At 39.1% G+C, this 19,476-nt stretch overlaps 1 protein-coding gene across 4 annotated transcripts in view; it reads right to left on the reverse strand.

The window, feature by feature from the left end:
- Positions 1–250: 250 nt before the first annotated feature.
- Positions 251–19,476, reverse strand: part of DENND5B (DENN domain containing 5B) — a 535,468-nt gene continuing 516,242 nt past the window's right edge. For all 4 annotated transcript variants that reach the window (XM_085652367.1, XM_085652366.1, XM_085652363.1 and 1 more), the window contains one exon: positions 251–5,187. In XM_085652367.1, coding sequence (XP_085508493.1) covers positions 5,004–5,187 — 184 coding nt within the window. In that variant the 3' untranslated portion in view covers positions 251–5,003. The remainder of the gene's footprint in view (positions 5,188–19,476) is intronic.

Raw genomic sequence — 19,476 nt, forward strand, 5'->3', positions numbered from 1 at the left:
CATCTGTTTCCAAATACACAATCCATTGTAAGGATTTGAAGTGTTCTTCAATTCCGCATGTAGGTGAAATATTCTATGTACAGGTTTATCAATGCAGACCTACTAGATTGTATAAAACTAGAGCAACCAGATCTGTAAGCATCTAGTTCACCCCTGAAATAATATGGCTTGATCAAATATGGGCCATAGTTGAGGAAACTATTGTGCTATGGTTAGTTTTAATTACGAAACAGTAATCACAATACTCACATTTTTATTGACAGTCTTCCAGTTTTATTTGTAGATTACAAGAAATGCTGTACTTAAATATATTCCAAAACCTTACAAATCCATGTCAGTTTCTGTTATGTATTAAAGTGCTTGATCTAGTAATACTCCAGCCAACCTATGTCTCTGGGCAAAAATCCAGTTCAGATTGTTAGCAATATTCTTTACATATGAATAAAATAAAATGAGATACACATTTCAGAAGCCACTTTTTCCTTCAGTTGTCTTGTGCACTATGATCTATTTCAAGTGGTATAATTTAAAAACTTACCTAAAAATCATACTTTCATTTGATTGTAAATAGGAAATTCTTTAAACATGCCTAGATTCAATAATTCAGGAAAAAAGTTTAACAGTAACTAAATGCAACACTGTACGTTAATTTGTTAGAACATACTAATCCAATGGAACAAACATATCCACATTTAATTCACTTAAAAATGCATTTAACCAGTATTTGTTTCAAAGATATAAGCTACAAATCTTTAGAAAGGCTAGTACTATACACAAGGTTCCCATAGGCAGAGCCAACTGAAAGATCTCCTCAGGATGCTTATATTTAACATGCACTGGTGTAAATACAATTTTAACTATTTTCAATTATAATTACTGAAATGCTCTGGATAGGTCTGGTGCATTTATTCAATGATGTTCATACTCTAATTAAATGTTCTCTATTTATTGAATGTGCAAGAAGAAGCTTAAAACCTTTATGAGAATATGCCATAACTTAAAATGATATGGGAAGTAAAAAAGACTTGGAAAAATGTACTACTAGAGCCAACAGAGAAAGATTCCATACAGCCAAAACCTACACACTATAGATATCCAATGTAGTGGGTATTTTAGTGTGCTGATTTATATGACATAAATGTATCTTTTCTACTGCGCAAACAGGAGAACAATACTGATTCCAGAAACTATCAGAACAGATCACTTTTCTGACTCATACATTTAATATCTCTGGATTCTACAAAATAAATGATTTTAACTGTTTGGACTTTATTCAGAAGAACAGGCAAGGGCTGCTTTTTACCTGAGCATTCAGTGAAGCACAGCAGAGAAAACACAAGAGTGATGAACAAGCATATTTTAGGTCTGTTTTGGTGGTCCATTAGTTTTAAAACATTGTTTAGCCATCATATGTTGTAAATTACACTTGTGTGTATGCTCACTTGCAAATGTCTTTAGATACAGAATTGAAAAAGGCTCAGAGAACATTAAATGTTAAGTCAACACTCCTATTTATACTCTACACAAAGTAAACATTTTCTTTTCAGAAGTACTGTAATGATAATATTGCATTCAAAAATATAAATATGTATCTTTCGGAAGGTAAACATCTTTTCAATTCCAAGAACATTTTTTACACCTCAAGTTCAACGGAAGAGGCTGTAGTAATACTGATGTACATAAAAAGTATGTGCTGTGGAAGTAATAGGGCTGGCCGTTTTTCTATTTTTCTTTATTTACAAGCATACTAATTGGGCAGACTTCTAAACATATTTCACATCTGAAAAACAGTTCACATTTTCATGGATCACAGTAATCACACAAAAATATTAAACATAAAAACACCATAATGATGTGGATGCAGTTCCAAAAATAAGTTGTTTTAGTGAAGCATAAGGGGCACAGGAAGTCAAAATACTATGATGCTATAAAAGCAATTTGCCTTGCTCTGTATGTGTGCATACTCTTAAATACTTTAGATTTCTCTGGTACCATCCATAAAGAATTAAAATACCTATACCTCGAATTACACAGGGATTGATAGCACCTTTGCTAAAATATTCAACGTAGAATATTTTATAAGCATTAGAACTTTAGTAAAAACAAGACATAAAATACAAATATCAGTTTTAAAATACTGGTCATACCAACTTACTTATTTTACATTTGCAAGGAAACTTCTTGTCAATACCAATCACAATCTGAATTATTGGCTTCAGGCAGGAAATCTATATTGACCCACTTGTCGCAGTCTTAAATAGTATTCTTAATTTAAAAAAAAGGAGCATGGGCCACAGAATGCAAGAAAGGTGAACTCTGAAAAGCTCTACTCTCTTCTGAGCATTTAACTGCTAACAAGCTGAAGGTAGAGTAAATGAAGGTAAAGAATGTGGCTCAGCATAATATAAAATTTCATGTCGTTAACTCTCAGCAGCATGTGTACTGTGATTTTCATGCAAAAAATGACGTCACTAGTTGAAAGCAGTACCAGCAACAATGTTGCCAAGACCATCAAACAAATAGCGTGGGTAGCAGAGAAAACGGATTTAAAAATAGGGAATGCACAATAGGCATGCAAGAATAGAATTAGTGAGTCTGGAAAAAGATAGGGGTTGGGAAGCGTCACTGCAAGGGGAAAGTCAGGTGTGAAAACCTAAAAGGATGTGTAAGAGATTAAGCAGCCCTTTAGAGAATGTCTCAGCACAGAGGACATCCACGGGACACCCCACGCACAATGCTTTCAAAGGTGAATATTCAAGCACCATTTAAAATGCTTTGGTGCAACTAACAATATAAAGCAAAAAATGCAACTGGAACATCACCCTCTTATTCAGGCCGAGTTCCGATATCAGGTAACACTGGCTATATCTTTAAACAACAAGGCAAGCTCCATAAATGAGTTTAGCTTTAATAAACACAATTCTTGCAAGCCACCTAAATACTGTCACAGAAAAGGCATGAACCAATTAAATAAGGAAGTGGTCCCCTGGTTTTGTAGAAATACTCTTATGATAAGATATTTAACCTCGACAGAAGGGCAATAAAACTGACAGGAGACAAAAGTGGCAATGGCTCTGTTGTTCTACAGAATGGCTTCTGCTTTTTATGGGACGCAGACATTTGTCAAATGCACTCTGCTGCCTGTCAAGCAGCGCATTTTACACTAAGAAATCGGGAAAGCAAACCCGTTACACACCACCAGTGGGAGTTTAATAATTGTAGTCTCAAAGGCAGTCTTTGGAGGGCAGTGATATAATATAATTTGAATGGAAATGTTGTAAAATATTATAAAAATAATCTTTTGCATGATCAAAACCAATTGGATTTCATATGGTTTCGTGTGAATTACTTGTTAAACAAACATAAAATATAAGGTTTACAGAAAAAAAGCATGATATGACGCGGTGACATGTTAATGTTAAATACATTGTGCACGTTTAGTAGGTAGCAGTGGCCATAATGTGGAAAGTCACGACTGTACTGTATCACATTAGGATTTCTATAATTTAGAAGTGAAAAGTGTGGTTTGAAATAAGAAAACAGTGCATGGGGTTTTACTAAATGACTACGTTCAGAAAATGTGAAAACTCAACGTGGAAGCAAATAAAAAAATTAAAGGGACACCCACATTACACCTTGACTGAGTACCCATTTTGCAGGCAAAGAAGAGGCTGTGAAGATGAAGATATCACTCTCCATCTGAAAAAAACACTACAAAAATAGCTGAGATCTTGTTGCCGTTCCGTTTGAAATCTTCCAGCTGTGTTACTCAAACTAGAGCCCATAAAACATTGTCTGGAAAATGTTTAAATTTGAAATAACTAGTCGCTTGATTTGATTACAGTAGCAAATAAATTTTAGGTGCTCTAGTAATAATGAAATCCAATCCAATCACTAAAGAATGTGCTATTTCCCCTACAAAAGATAGAAATGTAAATTGTGATTTCACTACTCAGATAGTTTTGCAATGAAAAACAAAACCTGAGATTTAACGATGCATAAAGTCTCTGACCAACAAAACTAAAATAAGGTGTATCACCACCAGATAGCAAACTTTCAGCAAAGTATACGGAGAGTTATTGTTCCAATCGTGTGGCACGACCACCTTCTCACATTTGTGGTAGCAGTATCACTTGGACACAGTTGTGGCTTCTTATTCCATAATTATTGTGCCGGACTCCATCAATGTTCAAGTGCGTGGTAGAAATCAATTAGGCAAACTTTTTATAAATATTTTCCAGACATTTCAAAACAAACAATTATCTAAATAAAACTTCCCTATGAAGGATCTAATATAAGTAACTACTATGAAGACGGATAAGAGTAATACAATATCTAAACAACTATCCAAATCCCAGTGCGGCTTCTTGAGAGGGTCCTCTAGAGGTCTGAGCATCCAATGTCCAGTGTTAACAAACATTTGAAACACACTAATCTTGTGTAGAAGGCTGAACATACAATTACATTTTGTCAAACAAATACAGATTATTTAAGGGGGAATTGTTCACATAGAACATCTTTACTAATGACCATAAAACAGGAATGACTACATTTTTATATTTGCTTGGTTATCTGACGAGTTCTATTGATTCTATATTGTACTTGTATTATAAATGATTGATTTCTTACTTTGGAACCTCCCAATATTAACCCACATCTGTACTGTGTATCCATTAACAGTTTTCGTAAAAGGAATATTCAAACTTTGGACACTTGATGAACAGCATTAATATATTTACATATATTAAAGACGGTAGAATATTTACAAATATCTAACATGACAATTCCTTTGTATTTACTTAACTTCCGATTCAGATTTACTACAATACTGCATTGAGGTTAATTTTACACTTTCTGACAGTCAGTCTCTGGAGGAAAATACACTTTCCACTCCGAATAGTCACATGCAGCCTTGCTTTACAGTGATGTGCTACCAACAGCAGGCGAAAGAGTTGTCTCTATCCCTTTTAAAGGGAGATAAAAAAAAAGTCTAGCAAGTTGTGTCAAACATCAACCCCTTTGATGAGTGAACCTTCCAGAACTATGTTGAATTCTTCCAAAGTCTGCACAACTCTGATGAGGGAATTCACACTCATATGATCACGGAGGAGAGCATTCTCTTCATACATCCTGGTGATGGCAGGGCATTCTGCCAGTAATGGAATCCAGTGTGAGAGCAAGTGATCCCTGCAGAACAATCAAAAAAGTGAAGTTGTTAGTGGGGCTAATAAATAATTTCTCTTGCAGATAAAAGAGGAATATACACTTAGGAGCCTAAGACATAGAATTTCCATACGGACTGACGAAAAAAGAAAAGAAAAAAAAAACACAGATAATTACAATTATAATTGAGCAGGTTTAAGCGCAAAATGCCATTAACATCACCTATAAATTGAGCTCTATAAGGAATTAACTCAAATTTACAAATAAAAGCTCCTAGAATCACAGAGAACCTTGTTTAAGGTTAAAATTTGTCACAACCTATACATTTGCCATTTCCATATAGCTCCCAACTAAAGTAAAATATCAAACCAAACATGAAAAAGAAGATAAAAGACAGCGCGAAAGATCGTGCTCAAATTGATTTGTTAAGACTTTTGCCATCTTGAGACTGAGCATTTAGCAAAGGTGCTGCTTTTATGTCAAGCTGGATGAAACCTGATTTGTTGTAGCCCGTTCCCGAGGTAAAAGCTCCAAACAAGACTGAAACAAAACCTCTTTTGGACTGTTGCTAGCTAGTAACATGATGCCAGAAACAAGATGGCATTATGAATATTGTTATGTAGAAGAGAGCTGCGGGAAGGGTAAATATAACCAGGAGCACAAGGACACCAATATCCATAACACTTCATCAAACAGTACATAAGGCTAAATTACTTTACCCTCTAGCGAGTCTTATTTACAGTCCAAGAGTAAGTAGTTTGCTATCTCCAACTAAATTTATTAATTGGGTAATATACAATTCTATTATTATATTTTGAGGAATGGAGATTTGCTGTAGGGCAGTATTGACTACTGCTGGTTAAGACTTTATTGATGGAAGAGTCAGGGAAGGAATGGCCACTCTGCATGTCTTGTGGGGCTCTCTACCTCTTAAAAAGACATCCTTTGTTGTGCTCCTCAGAAAAGTTGTCATTAACAAATGGGACACATACATTTTACTTATATCAAGCACTAAGGGTTGAACTCTATTTCAAAAACACAAATAAGAAGAGCTCCCTTTTGTACTTGCTTAGCTGTGCATTTGGTCAGTTTCTTCACTACGTCTTAATTACCTTCAGAACACTTCTTAACAGAGAAAGATGTGTCTCCATTTGTTTAAAAGAATGCTTATATAAAGGGCACATTTTATTTCAACATTGCTGCCCAAATCCTTTTTAAAAGAGAAAAAATTGGAAGGTTTTTAATTGCACATAGGTGGGGAGTGGGTGCTCTGAAATGTTTAGGGTGCGCAGGGGCATCAGGCAAGGGTGCGCCCTCGCACCTTTCGTATTCTCCCTCTATATAAACCACCTGGAGAGGGATTTAGTTCCAAGGTGTGGAGATATGCCCAAGATTGAAAGCAGCCCAATACCAGTTCTCTTGTACGCAGACAATGCGGTTATCATGGGTCATACACCTGTAGCACTGCAGTGTCTTTTGGATGCGTTTGCATCCTTCATGGAGGGGCTAGACATGCAGATCAACACTACTAAATCTTTTGTGTTATCTTGCAGCCATAGGCCGGGCCCAAACTGTCTTTAAGCTCCTGGCCGCCTCTATTAAATATGTGACTAACTTTAACTATCTGGGGGTAACCTTCAGTTATAGGGGCTCCTGCAGATAGACAATAGAAACCACCAGCTAGCAAGGAGTACCAACACAGTTTTTTGCTTCGCTGCCAAACTAGGCAAAAGATTGCTTTCTTATTTGTTGGCCATTTATTGTGCTAAATGTGCTGGGGTGGCTAACTATGGCATTGGGGTCTGGGGCTCTCAGTCATTATCACCACTACAGATTGCCAAAAAACTGGTTGAGTAATATCGTACCTTGATGTGATCAGGTGTCAGCACAAAGCACCTTTCAAGTAATGCTTTTCTGCACCTTTTACTCTGTTTATAGATCCGTGGTTCTCAAACCTTTCGCAATTAAGCACTCCCTGCGTCATTGCACAGAAGCTTTGCACTTTTTACAATCTCAGGAATCAGAGGATATTGCCTTTATTGTTTATGCCTTCTTGAGGTTGGTGCTCAAGGCAAGGAAATCGCATGGGTAGGTCTGTCCACAAGGACTAAACCTATGCGCACTATGATTTTAAACTCATTTTTATCATGTTCCGTATATTGATCAAACACTTTTCTACCACTTTAATGACAGATGTTTTTTCTTTGTTACACTAGATCATGTATTGAACCCGGTGTCCGTAGCATGTATGCGCCTAGATTTTTTCCTTATGGGTATTGCTTAACTTGCTATGTCTTATCTCATTATGCACTGCTGTTGTATTTTACATGTATGGCCTATTTTAATATGACCGAATTATGTTGATTTGATTTGACTTGACATAAGCACAGAACCACATGTAGAAAGCAAACTGCACTGTCCTTTGAGGCAGCCAATGAGTTGATTCCACTATATGTAGACAAGATGCCTGATTGCAGGCAGGATTCAGTCAGTCCCTTGGTTGCTTTTTTCCACAGAATTGAATCTTTTTTGAACTATGAGTAACTTCACACAACATTGTTTATATTTATTCTTTTTAGTTTAAACATACGGACAGAAATAGTGCCACACTGGAACTCATAGGTGAATTTAACTTTAATGGAAAGGGAAAATAATGTGGGAAAGTCACAACAGCTTTTAAGTATCCTATATAACAATGACATCAGTATCGGATAAAAAACAAGGAGGTTGGGAACCTCTTCAGTCTGTATTACTGGTGACCAAAGCAAGCGCAAGTAGATTGATGTAAGCTTTATCAATTCTATGATTGTAACAGATACCATACCATGAAAATTTAAATGAAATAGTAGAGGAGGTCTTCCAACATGTGGTTATTTGTTGAAAAGCAACAGTAAGTACAAGTTCCATGATATCAACTCTAACTGTATAACAGGACAAATCTTATGACAGACTGCCTAGAAAGATATTTTTTAAATGAAACAGTACTTGAGTGCGCAATATGTAATTTATCGGTCTCAGAACCTTCGGTCAAAACTGATACGTGGAGGGACATTCTAACAACACATGATTTAGGTCAGAGGAAGTTAACAGTACAAGACCAACAAGAGGTACAACTATTTGTATTTATTTTATTTAAAATAAGTAGTGTGATCATTAGTCAAATGTAATAAAAAATGATGTTTAAGTTGTATCAGCTGCTCTTGAGGATTTCCATATTCTAAACCAAATCTTATTCCATAAGGGAATTGAGAAGCAAACATTAAGATCTTTTTCCCATTGCAATTAAACATCTGTCTTATCTCAATTATCATGGGGGAGTGTTAATTGTTTTATAAATACAGAAAGCTGAAGAAGTGGATAACAATGTTTTAAAGTGGAGAGATAGTATTAACCCCTTCAGCGTGGCGCGGATTTCCGCGCTGTGCTGAAGGTTCTGTGCGCGGGCGGGGCCACGACGGAGCGGTTCCCTCATGCGCACAGCGCAACCGACGCGCATGACGGAACCGCGCCGTTATGCGCGTCGAAGGGGTTAAGTGTGTGAATAGGTTGAAATTGATAATATGATTTGGAAACTGCTGTAATCCTTAAATCATATTTACCTCTATAAGAGGAAGGGAGGATAGAACGAGATTGAGCTTGGGAGAAAAAAAGGCAACAGACAATATCGATAAGTTGATGGACCCATATAATCCTTTCTATCGCCAAGCCTTCCCAAAAAAATATTCTATTATTTATCTTAATGTGTTTGTTAAACCTTATGGAGGAATAAGGAAGTTGGTTTTCACTTTGTCGGTGCCACTTGCACAGATGAGATTTGCCCTGAAACACATGGGACTCCCCAAATGCAGCATTTCCCTCCCCCACTCCCTACCTTTCAATATGCTTCATGTGAGGTCTCGCATTTACGAGTTTGAGCTATTGTCATTATAAATGACAGTGCATTTTGTTTATGTGTTGGTTTTCAAAACACATAAATAAAAGCTTAAACTCTCACAAACGCGAGATCTATTGCATTGCAAATGCTTTTTAAGAATAAGGATGGACATATATGGAGGTTTCTGAGAAAAAGATACAAATTCTTGAAAAGAAAATAGATGAATAATAGAGGTTCCAAAATCTGCCCGTGAGGAAGGAGAAGCAGTCATCAACAGATAGAGCAAAAGAGGCTTGCTTCATAAATAACCCCATACAATAGGAATGAAAGTCAGCAAATTTGACACCACCCAATTGCTTAGGACTTTTAAGTTTTTTGAAGAAACATGCAGGGTTTTTTATTACTCCACAAGAAAGTATGGAGGCTAGAATAGATTTTCTTAAAATAACTTAAAATTATGTTAATAGGAATGGTGCAGACATCGAAGAGTACAGCGGACCGTAACATCATTTTAATAGTGTCTAATCTATCCAACCAAGATCGAAATAATGGATTCCATCAAGATTCAACTGAAGTTAGAGTAGTAAGAACTACCTTCATATTAAGAGAAATGGTCTATTTTATCGAGTCCTTAAACCACAGACCAAAGTATTTTATTTGACCAGAATTTCAATGGAAATTAGAGGAAATACAATTCATGGAAAACATTATTTATTAAGTAGAAGTTTTTCACATTTATCAGGATTTAATTTATATCCTGAAAGTGAGGCAAAATTAGTGAGTTTGCCAGGAAAAGATGGTAAAGGGGATTGCAGACGTGACATAAATAGGAGAATATCATCTGCATATACAGAGAATTTTAATTGTTAACCACTATATTGGAAACCATGGATGTCTGGATTCTATTGAATTTCAGTAAAGATGGATTCCAGGGCTAGGACAAACGATAATGGCGATACAGGGCAACCCTGTCTGACTCCATGATGAAGCAAAAACAATGAAGATATTAAACCATTTACAAAAATAGAAGCCTTAGGTGAGGAGTACAAAAGAGACACAAAATTAATAAACTTAGGACACAAACCAAAGTGGAGTAGAAAAGACTTGTTTACACGTTCAAATGCTGTCTTTTGTTTGTTGAAAACTTTGTTTATTGGCATTTACAGTACAACAACAACAATTACAGTGTGTGACAGGGCAATTCATTGGCATTGCTGGGATACATCAGTACAGTACCAAGGGTGAGCTTGGGTGTAAAAGGCACAGTATACATAAGCAGGCGAAAAGATGACAGATTGGTAGAATTTCGCACCAGTACTACTAGTGATCAGTGCCTCCACTATTGGATTCACCATTCTCAGCTAGACTCAAATGCTGTCTCTGCATCTAAGGATAAGGCCATCAAAGAGTGTTTCTAAGACTTGGATCAACTTAGGATGTTAAAAAATAAACTAGTATGATCAGAAATGTGACACCCTTTGATATCTATTTTTTTAAAAACATATTTTATTGGGTTTTCATATATTCCATCCAAGACAGACTGACGACAAGAAGCATGCAAGTATACAGCTTACCAAATAACGTTAACAGATACATATTGCGAAATATTTGGTTATCGACAGCTGAAAAGCATTGTACATCTCGGCTGTCCTAACAAATGATTAATAAAAGTAATCCCCCCCCCCACCTCTCCATTTCACTTGGATCAAAATACTGATTGATCTTGTCAGGGTGCTCTATTGCTTACCCTGCTTGTAGTCTGAGTAGCTTCTATGTACGACTAGGGACAAGGGTCATTGGTTTCTGTTGGACGTACAGGAAAGTAGTCTCAGAAGGTCTGGGGGCTCAAGAACTGGGCGGGGTGGGATAGGAGGTGACGAATAATGATGGTGGGGTCACTTCTAGCCAATGGGGAGTGAGCCTCTCAACATTCAGTCTATTATCTGGTTAGGGTACTTGTCCGTACAATCCCCTAATCATGGGGGTCTATCTTCGTCCTCCCCATAATGTTTTCCGTCCTGGAGTATGGCCTCCCACTGTTATGCAATAGGGCGTCTTCTCAGGCGCCTGCCTTCTTTCCTGCGTAGTGGATAATGTACAAGACTGCAAATAGTAAAGGATTTTCATGGCAATAAAGGGCATTGAATTCACTGCATTTTTGAGAGACTGGTACAAAAAAGGGGAACGTACTGGTGGGTGCTCGTTTTCTCAGTTCCTGTATTAGTAGCTCTTTCACAGATTTTGTTTGCTCCCTTGTTAGTCCACTTTAAGTCTTTCCACTAATTTACCTATGTGGTCCACTGCCACATGAAGCCCCTTGCTTACTGCTAGGATAACATAGGGGTATATCCTGTGGAAAACAACAGAATGCATCGTAAAACTGTGTTTATTTATCCTGTTGCAAGCCAGTAACACACTTGCTTCTTTGCATTCCTCTTTTTTCCCATTTCTAGCTTTCCAAATCTTAGCTCATCATATGTTTCGCTTGACAAAGCTACTGGACTATGCAGTGTTCTCATAGATTGGGTCAAATATGTGGCACACAAGTGGCGGATCAAACGAAGGCAATTCCTCCAATGAATTATTGGCCCGCAATGCAAAGAATTGGAAAAATCCACACGGAACATAATCACAATACAATATACTGAGTAAAAGCTTGGACACCTCAAATCTTGGTGTCTTTTGAGGGAGACCGAATGTCTGATTTTGATAAGTTGAAGTATTCATGTACAAACATATCTGCATATCCATGTGATGGTTTCCACCTATTTCAGGTACATACAAGACTTTCAAGTCTCTTTTAAAAGGGGCCAGTTCACTTGATGGGTCCTTGGTATGAGTGACGTAAAAGGTCCTATGGGGTCCAACTTAGGAGACTCTCCTCTTTCGAGTGGTGAGGCGGGGAAAAGAATGCTGAAAAAGTGATGAATTGTTCAATCTGGAACGAGTCACGACTTTCAGCATGAAGGCTGTCTAAGTGCTCTGCACCAGTTTGTCTCATACACAGGAGGTGTAGTGCGGTTGCACAAATAGGACCTGCAGTTCACTCATTTGACCACTCGAAGTGATTATAATGCGAAAGACAGATTTTAAGGTCAGACGATGCAACGAGAAGATTTGAATCCGCTTAAAGGAGTACACATCCGAAATGTCAAGACAAATTTAAGGACCTATTTGACATCACAAATGGCTTGGGAGAACCTGCATCACAACAGTTTATTTAAACAAGGATAGTTGGTCCGTCAAAAGTAAGAAGGACAAAAAGGACGACAAACAACCTTCAATAGTGAAGTCTTGCTGGGCCAAATACAAAACAAACCATAAATCATTCGACAGTTTTGCTTGCAAATGATCTGTTTTGGGGACTCCACACCAGACCACAAACTTGTTTCAGTGCCTGGCATAACCGTACTTCATAGATGGATGCCTGATGGTATAACCTCAGGTGGTAGATCAAATGCAGTCAACTGGCACTGCTTAATCTCCATACATGGAAGTGTACATTGCACAGGAGTTGGTGCAGAACCCAGCCTTGCTGCTGTGACCGAAGATAATCCTCCAGGGCCAACCTAATCTGAGGTGCAAAAGGTCATGCATAGAAGCTCCAGGTACCACACTATCCTGGCCCAATCCAGAGATCACTAGAATGACTTAGGCCAGGTCACACCTGTTCTTTTTCAGCACTCGGGGCAGGAGGGCCAATTGTGGAAAGGCGTACAGGAGTCCTGTGTTCCAATGCCACCAGGCAGCATCTCCCAGCATCTCCTAGTGAGAGTTTTTGCCGAAACTCCAAAGCGCAGACGTTTTGCCACTGCATCTTCTCGACGGTGGTGGAAAGACCTTGAAAAAAACAGAAAGGAATCTGCGGGTCCAGTCAAGCTTAAACAAGCCGACAGAGCACAACAAAGAGTTAGTCTTCAAATCTCTCCACAATCTAGGAGGAGTCCTTTATAGAGGACGGAATTCCATCACCCACCGAAGTGGCATGCTTCATCAACTGGGACCTCCTCTTGGTCGCAAACCCTAGTGCAACCAAGGGCTACAACCCTCTCTCTGGGAGGGAGGAGCTCTGGGATGTTTTAAAGTGGTCAGAAACTAGGATCTACTAAATGAAGTGTGTAAGAAGCAATATGGATGTTTTCTAGGGTGATGGTTGCAGTGTGTACAGTGATTAAGTGATTTTAAAATTGGCTACCAGGAAGAAAAAAACCTTTATTATGATCTAAACTGGTGTCAAATCTAAAAACAGTGCCTATGCAGTTTAGAACAAATAACTGCATTAGTCCGAAAAACAAGGTCTACATGTTTCTGCCATTTAGATCAAGTTATGATCTCGGCCTTCCTCAGGACCTATAAAACTAATCGCTACTGCAAAGAAAGTGAAAATATAACATTTACAAGGTATATAAATATCCAAATAAAGTGTTTGGATGCGGTGCAACCTACTTTGTCCTGTGTCCTCGTATTAATATGAAATGTCACAGGAATTTGAACGAAACCTGCAAAGGAAACACAAAACACATACTAGCATATTGTGTGTGACATGGTGAAAATATAAAGTCGTGATTGAAAACTAACACTACGAACATGCTCCGCAATGACTATCTCATCATCGCAAGATATCTACAAGTATATCTTATACCTATTTGTGTATATGATTCACATAAGGTATCATGATATTGTGCTTACCCATTGTTTTTCGGGTGAACTCCTCACCTCACCTGGCCACAGCTCAGGACGTGAGGCACCACTGTTTAGAAGGAATACAATATAGAAACCATATTTCAAGATGCATACAACATTCTATCAATATGGCTAACAATATGTCAACAATCTGAATCATCATGATTAAATTCACAAGCACATGAAAAGAAAATTGTGGATCAACGTCCATCACACAGTAGGCATGTTGCAGCCGATCCCGAATAGCAAGTGATCCACAAGCTACTGTATGTAGACTATGGCTTATGAGATATGTGAGAATCTCATACCCCTATATGCACTGGACAAATTTTGTGTTCTATTTATTTTATATTTTTAGAATGTTCACGGTCTAACTGAACCTACCAGGTTTAGCGCAATATAAAATGCATGTATAATGTCCCTGCAGCAGTTTTGTTTAGTTATATGTACGGACATATAACAGGTGAGTCAAGCACATGCGTTTATTTCCCCGCTGCTCCTCTCTTGTCTATAAACCACTATCGGCACCAGGCAGGCTGTGTTTTTGGCATTATGCCGGCGAATATCTTTGTGTACATTTAACTTAATTGTAAAGGTCAATGTTCACTGAAATGTGGGAGTTACAGCCGTTTTTGAACATCGAGGCCAATTTAAATGTTGAGCCTTGATATTAGTGAATGCAAACTGAACGCATGTTCATGTTGTAATCTTCTCTTAGCAAACTTCGAACTTAACAAAGTGCTTAGAGCATAGTCTTGTAAATCATTTGCTCACTATGACATATGTGACAACACCACATCCGGGTCTGAAAGTATAAATAAAATCATGTATTGTTGCACATATTAAGAAATACACGATTCCGGTTTTAATAAATCTGCTTGTTTTACACATAACTAAACAAAACTGCTGCAGGGACATTATACATGCATTTTATATTGCGCTAAACCCGGGAGGTTCAGTTAGACCGTGAACATTCTAAAAATATAAAATAAATACAACACGAAATTTGGCCAGCGAATATAGGGGTATGAGATTCTCACATATCTCATAAGCCATAGTCTACATACAGTAGTTTGTGGATCACTGGCTATTCGGGATGGGCTGCAACATGCCTACTGTGTGGTAGACTTTGATCCACTTTTTCTTTTCATGTGCTTGTGAATTTAATCATGATGATGCCGATTGTTGACATATAGTTAGCCATGTTGTATGCATCTTGAAATATGGTTTCTATATTTTATTCCTTCTAAACAGAGCGGTGCCTCACATCCTGAGCTGTGGCCAGGTAAGGTGAGGAGTGCACCCGAAAAACAACGGGTAAGCACAATATCATGATACCATATGTGAATAATATACACGAATAGGTATAAGATATACTTGTAGATATCTAGCGATGATGAGACATTGTCATTGAGGAGCATGTTTGTAGTGTTAGTTTTCAATCACAACTTTATATTTTCACCAGGTCACACACAATATGCTAGTATGTATTTTATGTTTCCTTTGCAGGTTTCGTCCAAATTCCTGTGACATTTTATATTAATACGAAGACACAGGACAAAGTAGGTTGTGTTGTATCCAACCACTTTAATTGGATATTTATATACTGAGTAAATGTTATATTTTCACTTTCTTTGCAGTAGCGATTCGTTTTCTAGGTCCTGAGGAAGGCTGAGATCATAACTCGATCTAAATTGCTGAAACATTTAGACCTTGTTTTTAGGACTAATACAGTTATTTGTTCTAAACTGCATACTGTTTTTAGATTGGACACCAGGTTAGATCATAATAAAGGTTTTTTTCTTCCAGGTAGCCAATTTTAAAATCGCTTCATCACTGCACGCACTGCACCCATCATCCTAGAAAACATCCATATTGCTTCATACACACTGGATTTAGTAGATCCTAGTTTCTGACGACTTTAAAACATCCCTGAGCTACTCCCTCCCAGGGAGGGGGTTGTAGCCCTTGGTTGCACTAGGGTTTCCGACCAAGAGGAGGTCTCTGATGATGAAGCATGACACTTCGGTGGGTGATGGGATTCCGTCCTCTATAAAGGACTCCTCCTAGATTGTGGAGAGATTTGAAGACTAACACTTTGTTGTGCTCTGTCGGCTTGTTTAAGCTTGACTGGACCTGCGGATTCCTTTTTTTTTTGTTTTTTACATTGTATCTGGGGATTGAATCCGTGCAGGTAGATACATTTTCCCTTAGACCCTCTTTGTGAAATTGTGTTGGCATTATGGTGGAAAGACCTAGCCAGGGTTTGTCCCATGATAAGAAGATGCCACATGACACCTCGGAATGCATCTGCCATTCATGATCCGCCAAGTGCTTGCGATTGATCTTGTCCACCCTGGCATTTAAGGCTTCAAAACAAAGGATATGCCCTGACGCTACAGGCAACTCCAGAGGTACAAAGCCTCTTGTACATGATCCAAGACCCAACTCTGCCCTGCTTGTTGCAGTATCACATAGAGGTGGTGGTGTCCGTAAGAAACTGGACCAGCCTCCCCTAGATGGAAGGCAGGAAGGCTTTTATTAAAGGAATACTAGCCCACAAGTCCAAAAGTTTGTTATGGAGCTGCGTTCCCGCTGGAGACCAGAGTGTTCTGATCTCTACTTCCCCAGATACTCTTCTTCACCAGATGACCTCCCCAAACAGTGATGCATCAGTCTATACAGACAGTTCTGAGTGGGAATGGAAGAGAGGTCTACCACTGATTCAACTGCATTCAAGCAGCCAGCATTGCAGAATGCATGCAGTCACCTCTAAAACATGGATGTTATCCGGCAGGTTGCCTTGGTCGTGGGTACACTGGGACTTCAGACATCACTGCAGACTCAGCATATACCACCTATCTTACCTAACAAGCAGGATGCAAGGAGTCTAACAGGCCAAGAAGCCCCCGAGCTGCTCTCAACAAGAGCCAAGCTGAAACATCAGGATCATAGCCAAAATATCCTGGAATCATTGAAAACGATGGAAGGCCTTGAACTGCACCATGTCTAAGACAGCTGCTATAAAAGGAAACCTCTGCCAAGGTGTCAACTGGAGGTGGTCTATGACAGGCTGTGAGGAGCCCACCTTCAACAACCAATCATCAAGATTATGTCGAGGAGCACTGGTGAGGTCGAAGGGAAGCATGGCAAACTGAAAATGCTCTTGGCCTACCTTGAAGGGCAGGTAACATTTGTGGGACTGCAGGATGCACATATAAAAATACATGTTCTGGCGGTCAAAGGCCACAATCCCATCACCTGGCTCGAGGGCAGGCAGAACTAAAGCTAGTGTGAGAATTCGGAAATTGTCCTTCTGTAGGAAGGCACGCAGAGGGTGAAGATCTAGGATAGGCCAATGCCCTCATCCTTACTGGCACAAGGAAATAGTGAGAGAAACAACGTATCTCACATTTCCGAGTCTGAAAACCCTTCATATGGCTCCTTTGGAGAATAAAGGTTGTACCTCCTGCATAAGAATAGACAGGTGCTTCTCCCAGGGATGGCTTGGTGTGGGAGAGATATGCGGTAGGGCAGAAAGAAACAGTAAGACATACCCATGCTGAACGGGAAACAGCCATTACAACGTGGCTGTTTACCCGCAATGCCATTACATCACATGCGTAACAACGCATGCAATGTAACAACGCGTAGCCATTACTACGCGTGTTTTTACATCGCATGCGCTGTTACAATGCATGCGATGTAATGCTGATGCACCTCGTTGTGAGGAAACAGAGGCTCTTCGGTTTCCTCACAACGACGTGCAGCAGGAAGCAGGAAACGGGAGCAGAGACGTTGACGCTGGAGAGGAACCACGAGGAAAGAGAGGTAAGGGTGATTGTGCTCGGGGTGGGAGTAGTGTGGGTAGTGGTTTAGGGTAGTGTTGTAGTGTCTTAGTGTTTTAGGGTTTAGGGTAGTGGTGTTTGGGTAGTGTAGGGGGTCGTGCTAGGGGTAGTGTTTTAGGGTTAGGGGTAGTGTAGGGGTGGGAGTAGTGTGGGTAGTGATTTAGGGTAGTGTTGTAGTCTCGTAGTGTTTTAGGTTTTAGGGTAGTGTAGGGGTGGGAGTAGTGGTTTATGGTAGTGTTGTAGTGTTTGTGTAGTGGTTTAGGGTTTAGTGTTGTAGTGTTTGTGTAGTGTAGTATTTTAGGGTAGTGTTGTAGAGTTTGTGTAGTGTAGTGTTTTAGGGTAGTGTTGTAGTGTTTTAGGGTAATGTAGTGTTTTAGGGTTTAGGGTAGTGTAGTGTTTGTGTAGTGTAGTGTTTTAGGGTAGTGTTGTAGTGTTTGTGTAGTGGTTTAGGGTAGTGTTTGTCTAGTGTAATGAATTAGGGCTTAGGGTAGTGTTGTAGTGTTTGTGTAGTGTAGTGTTTTAGGGTAGTGTTGTAGTGTTTGTGTAGTGTAGTGTTTTAGGGTAATGTTTGTGTAGTGTTTTAGGTTTTAGGGTAGTGTTGTAGTGTTTGTGTAGTGTAGTGTTTTAGGGTAGTGTCGGGGGGGGTCGTGCAGGGTAGTGTAGTGTTTTTGTAGGGAGAGGACTGGGGATCGGGGAGGGTTGTGCAGGGGTAGGGTAGAGTCACTTACCTTGCAAACTTTAACCACGAGTATAGCTTTACCACGCATGCCTTTGGGTTGTAATGGCATGCGTGGTAAAAGCATAGTCGCTGTAAAATGTTGCGATGTAATGGCATGTCGTTGTCATTGACATCGCGTAGTAATACCCGCGTTGTAATGGCACGCGTGGCATTGGTATGCGATTTAATGACATACATCCTGCTGAACATTCTGGAGGAGCCATCTGTTGGATGTGATGGATTGCCACCATGGGAGAAATGACTTTATTCTGCTTCCCACAGAGTGGTTGTGCACTGCTAAAAGAACCCTAAAGTGGCTTGGAGGCTGTTGCTGCAGGGGATGGGGATATGCCATTTTTTAACAGAAAAAGAGTATTGTCGGATTCACTGCATCTTTGTTTAAAACATGTAGGTATCCATTCACCTAAGGATGTTTTGGATTCCTACTTTTTGATAAAACTTAAAGTGCACTGTATTCCCAAAAACAACTGAATAATTAACTATTTATTGTCCGTTATTTTCATAGAAAAAGAAAATAATTAGAATGAAAAAGTTGCCTAATATTTTAGCTGCTACCAGCAGAACTCAATTTCCAGTTCAAGACCATTTAAACATGATGGCCACCAGACAGTTATGGGTATTGGGGCCTAAGGGGAGAAAAAGTGGGCAGTTACGTGCCTCCTTCACTTTTCAATGTAGCATGATTGTGACTGACAACTGAGTATTCACTGTTTTGCAACAGCAGTATCTGCAAGGCCACAACTGTCAAACAGGTTAAGCGAAAGGCATGAGCCATTGTGGCCAAAATGATGCACAGCTCTGGGCAATGGTTGCCTTGGAAGAACCGTGGCAAATTTTAGTAATGTATGACATTACTACCATAGACTGCTGTGTGAGACTTCAGCCCGAAGGAATGGTGTAACTTCTTTATATAAATCCTTGCTTAGCTTACTCACACATCAAATATCCAAGGACACAGTCAATCCCTCATTCCTTCATCTATGCAATCACTTATCCATCCAACCGTTCACTTGTCACATTGAGGCAACCGCACACACAAAGTCGGCAAAAAATGAATAAGCACTTTCACTTATAAAATGGCCAGATCTAATGACTTTTCGAATAACGTCTTCAGATACTTTGAATTGCCATTAATTCAACTGGGCAAATATACTATTCTTACTGAAGCC

Source organism: Triturus cristatus, chromosome 4_1, assembly GCF_964204655.1.
Source record: "Triturus cristatus chromosome 4_1, aTriCri1.1, whole genome shotgun sequence".
Taxonomy (NCBI): domain Eukaryota; kingdom Metazoa; phylum Chordata; class Amphibia; order Caudata; family Salamandridae; genus Triturus; species Triturus cristatus.